At 34.6% G+C, this 4,108-nt stretch overlaps 1 protein-coding gene across 1 annotated transcript in view; it reads right to left on the bottom strand.

Moving 5' to 3' along the window:
* Positions 1-245: 245 nt before the first annotated feature.
* Positions 246-4,108, bottom strand: part of rmdn2 (regulator of microtubule dynamics 2) — a 52,346-nt gene continuing 48,483 nt past the window's right edge. The window contains exon 11 of the mRNA XM_015379905.1: positions 246-2,358. Within this exon, the coding sequence (XP_015235391.1) occupies positions 2,311-2,358 (48 nt within the window). The 3' untranslated portion in view covers positions 246-2,310. The remainder of the gene's footprint in view (positions 2,359-4,108) is intronic.

The following is a 4,108-nucleotide window of genomic DNA, read 5'->3' as shown; positions in this document are numbered from 1 at the left end:
GCCACTGAGCAGCCTAATGATTCTGAATTACAAATTGATCACACAGTAACATGGTCATTTTCTAAAAGAGTACAATTTTAATACACTATGAGGATTTAAAATAAAACAAAATATATAAAAAAGATGAAAGATTGGAAAAATGTCAGCTGGATGTTGAAATCTGGTAAAAATAAAATAAGTAGAAAAAAGGTTTCCAACATAGCAGCAAGAAAAAGAAAATTATTTACACTGCAGGGACTTTTTATCCTATTATGCTGTGGAATTGTGAGGCAACTATTCCATTAAAGAAAAGCAGAAAAACTGCTAAAAAAAAATTGTATTTTTTATTTTTCATCTTTAGGTAAAAACATTTGTGTCACTGTCATCTTAAATCGAAATCTTTAGACGCCCTTGTGGAAGACGTCTGGGTTAAATCCACACAGTAATGGTTCATCAAACTGAAAATCAATGTTCTTCTTGATATAATCCATTCTGCATGTTTTCATTAGGTGCCAATAGATAAAGACAACATTGAGGAATGTAAAGAAACAGGATAAAGATGAGGCATTCAAATGTAGTCAATCAATAGTAGCTAAGATACATTCAAATGAACAAAAACAACAAAGCAATATACAGATTTTTTTTTCATCACAACAAAAAACCCTGATGATCAAAGTCCGGTTACATGTTTCTTTACATTATCATTAGATTACAGCTTAAATAACCTTTAAATCAGCATCGTTTCAAACTTTATACATATAAATGAAGTGTAATGAGATTCGTCTTTACATGTTAAAGAAATAAAAATAATAAAACATCTTAACATTGATGTAGAACATTAAAAAAATAAACATATCAGAGCAATAAAGTGTAGAAAGTCTGACATTCAGGTTTGCTTCAGGGAGAAATATGTAAATCAGAGCCCAGATGATTCACAGCTGCATTTTCCAACAAATCCTGGGGGATATTTTTCCCGTTCCTCATCACCTCCTCCACACTGATCAAGTAATTTCACTTTCTCAGAGGCTAAAGAACATGGGAGAGTTCACTGTTACTCGTGTGCAGTTTCAGAATTAAAATTCATGATCGACTGAGGTTAAAAAGGTGCGCAGTTATGACATCACTGCATCCAGAGCTGTCGGAGGTTTTATTTTCTGACCCTAAAGACATCAGGGAGGTTAAAGGCCGGAAACCTAAACCCATTAGAGAAAAACAGATACACGAAGTCTGCTATAAGCCAATATTTACCGTAACCTTTCCTTATGCTTTTATGCTCAGTCTGAAAAATACGTCAAAGTCACACAGACAAGAACAACTTTAAATAGCATAAAGAAGGTCGTCCTTGTTTTTTATTCTATAAAAAGTGTTTGATTTAGTGTGAACATCTTATCCGTCAACATAAACCAAACCCTTAAATTCAGTCAGAAGTACTATCAAGCAGAACTTCACTACTTTCGGATTATAAAAACGACAAAAAAAATGTTTGGGAATACCAGAGCAGGTTTTCCAAAGTGAACTACAGTGGTAAGGATAATCCAGACTGAATGATGCGTTAAAAAGTGCCCCAAATTTGGCACAGCATTGCAAACTTCACTTAATAAAACTGACTCAGCATCTCCCTGGTTTACTGTAAGACCTTGTTATGGATGACTTTTTAATGTGAGAAAGGTTATTTCTTTTATTTCATAATCGGTTTCTGCTCACTACCGATTCCAGTGACGGGAATAACCACATCTGCAGTCTGTCGAAGCAAGTCCAAGGGGAGCTTTCAGATTCATTCCTGTTTCTTGTAAAAAAAAAACTTGTTCTGCCTGTAAACGGTAGAATTTGGCTCACAGACTGAACTGTTTCTCACTGTGAGTTACTTTGGAATATGACCCATCGCTCTCATTTCAGTTGGAAACTAAAATTAATTTCATGCCTGTTCCTCACAACCACATCTGCCACGCCACTAGTTTATGAATCATTGAAGTGACCGATGGTATAAAGTCTGGAGCAAGTACAAAACAAAAACCCTATAAAAATAAAAGTACAGTAGATCTTCACAGCACATGTAAATCAACAAATAGCTAAATCTGACAGAAACAAACTTATAATTTCATAAGAAACCAAAACCTAACCGTTGAGATATTAAAACATCAGTTTAAAAAAGAAAAGAAAACCAAAAAAATGGAGAAGGACGGTGCCTTGTGGTCCCACTATTGATTGAACATCATGGTTACACTCACAGAGTGAATCAAACAGATATTTTCAGCCACTTTCCTCTGGTTTTAGATCTACATCAGGAGCAACTACAGCGCAGCTTCAGGATGATTCCTCAAGTCTTCTCAGTCAGAGTTTTTGGCAGAGTAAATCCAGCTCTTTTTGTGCTTCTTCATCCTTAATAAAAGAATATAGCATAATATCAATATGAAAGAAGACAGAATATTATTTCATCAATATTTGTTATTCATACATCATTTTATTTTGTAATGCTTTTATACACAATACATTTTAAAATATATTCTCAATTAATTCTATATTCATAAATAATTTAAGAAATGTACTATATATAAAAACATACATTTATATATTGCATTTTATAAATTTTTTTTGCACAACGGTAGTAAAAGGAATTCAGATTCTGCACTTCGAGGCCACGAGCTCAAGCATACCAACATTGGTCCAAAACTGTACAATGAAAAGTGTAACGGTAGAAGAGTGTGGTTAAAAAAAAAAAATAATAAAATTTTTTTTTTTTTTTTTACATGATGGCTATATTAGAGGACTATGCTTTTATTTTGAAAGGGGTCCGTAAAACCGGAAGTTAGCTTAACACAAAACGGGTCCGTAAAACCGGAAGTTAGGAAGAAAACGTTGCAAGAGAAACTGATTAAAGGACCACGGAAAGTCATATAATAGTAAAGTTTAAAGCATCAGTCAATTGAGGAACAAGGTTTGTGTTAATTAGAAAATGTTTAATACAGAAAAGTTACCAATGTAATGAGCTAAGCATGGTGTACTAAATTGTAATTGTAAATTGTTTGTAGCTCTTACGTTGGTCGGAGGCACGGATGGTTCAAATAAACCTTTCAACCACCACTTCTGGCCTTTTCTAATTGCACTGGATGCTACAAAAAGTATACATGGTTTTTAAACACCTTTTTTATAAATAAAAATAGTACATTATTTATTCAGATTATCATACTCTGATACCCCTAAATGATATCCAATGCAATCTATTGCCTTCAGAGATCAACCAATGGGCAGATAAAGTCCAGGTGTGTAATTATTGCAGTTATTGTTTTCTGTTAAGCCAAAAAAGACTAGACTAGTTATTATAACTAATGTCCTGATATAGATAATCAAAAAAATCTGCAATTTGTTTGTTGATGATTTTGGATAGCTCTGTTAGAGCAGCGTCTGTGTCTGTAGGGCTGACATCCAATCAGATCCAATTTATTGTCAAAAACAATGAAATTTGTTTCTAAATGACTTTTTGTCATCTGTTTTATCGTCACTGCAAAAACCACTAGATGATGAAAGTTTAAAGGGTAAAGTAAACGTCCAATGACGTAGACCTCAACACGGCCGTCACATGTTGGAGTATCAGCCTGGTGAACTTTGCCTCATCTTCCCCCTCTCTCTAATCTTGTTTCCTACTTTTGATATAATAGAAAAAAAAAGGAATTAGAGCCTAAAAATAATCTTAAAAACAAACAAAAAAACTCAAGTGTGAATCGTCTGTCCCCAAACGTTTTGACTTGGATTAAAAACGTTTCTGTGATGAGAAACAAACCAACAGCCCAAAAACTTGAATTACAAATTGAGGCAGCATCAGGCTGTGGTCCTAAGCAGGGACTGAGAAGCTGGGTAGAGTTGACAGGATAATAAAAAGAGCTAAAGGAAGAACGGTCCTGAAAGAAAACCTGTCAGACTGCAAAAACCTTGAGCCCTGCAGCAGGATAATGGCTGAAAACATACATTCACAGCTACAGTGGCATGGTTTAGATTAAGCATGCGTCAAACTCAAGGCCTGCGGGCCAAATCCAACCCGTCACAGCAATTCATCCGTCCTTCAAGAGCCAAAACAGGCACATCATGTAATAAAGTAGAGGCACGTTCTTTCAAAGAGCACAAACTAAAAAAA

The sequence above is a fragment of the Cyprinodon variegatus genome, unplaced genomic scaffold (genome assembly GCF_000732505.1).
Source record: "Cyprinodon variegatus isolate N-32 unplaced genomic scaffold, C_variegatus-1.0 Scaffold11, whole genome shotgun sequence".
Classification (NCBI taxonomy): Eukaryota; Metazoa; Chordata; class Actinopteri; order Cyprinodontiformes; family Cyprinodontidae; genus Cyprinodon; species Cyprinodon variegatus.
Note: the sequence above shows the minus strand (reverse complement) of the source record. Positions and strands in the feature narration are given on the sequence as shown.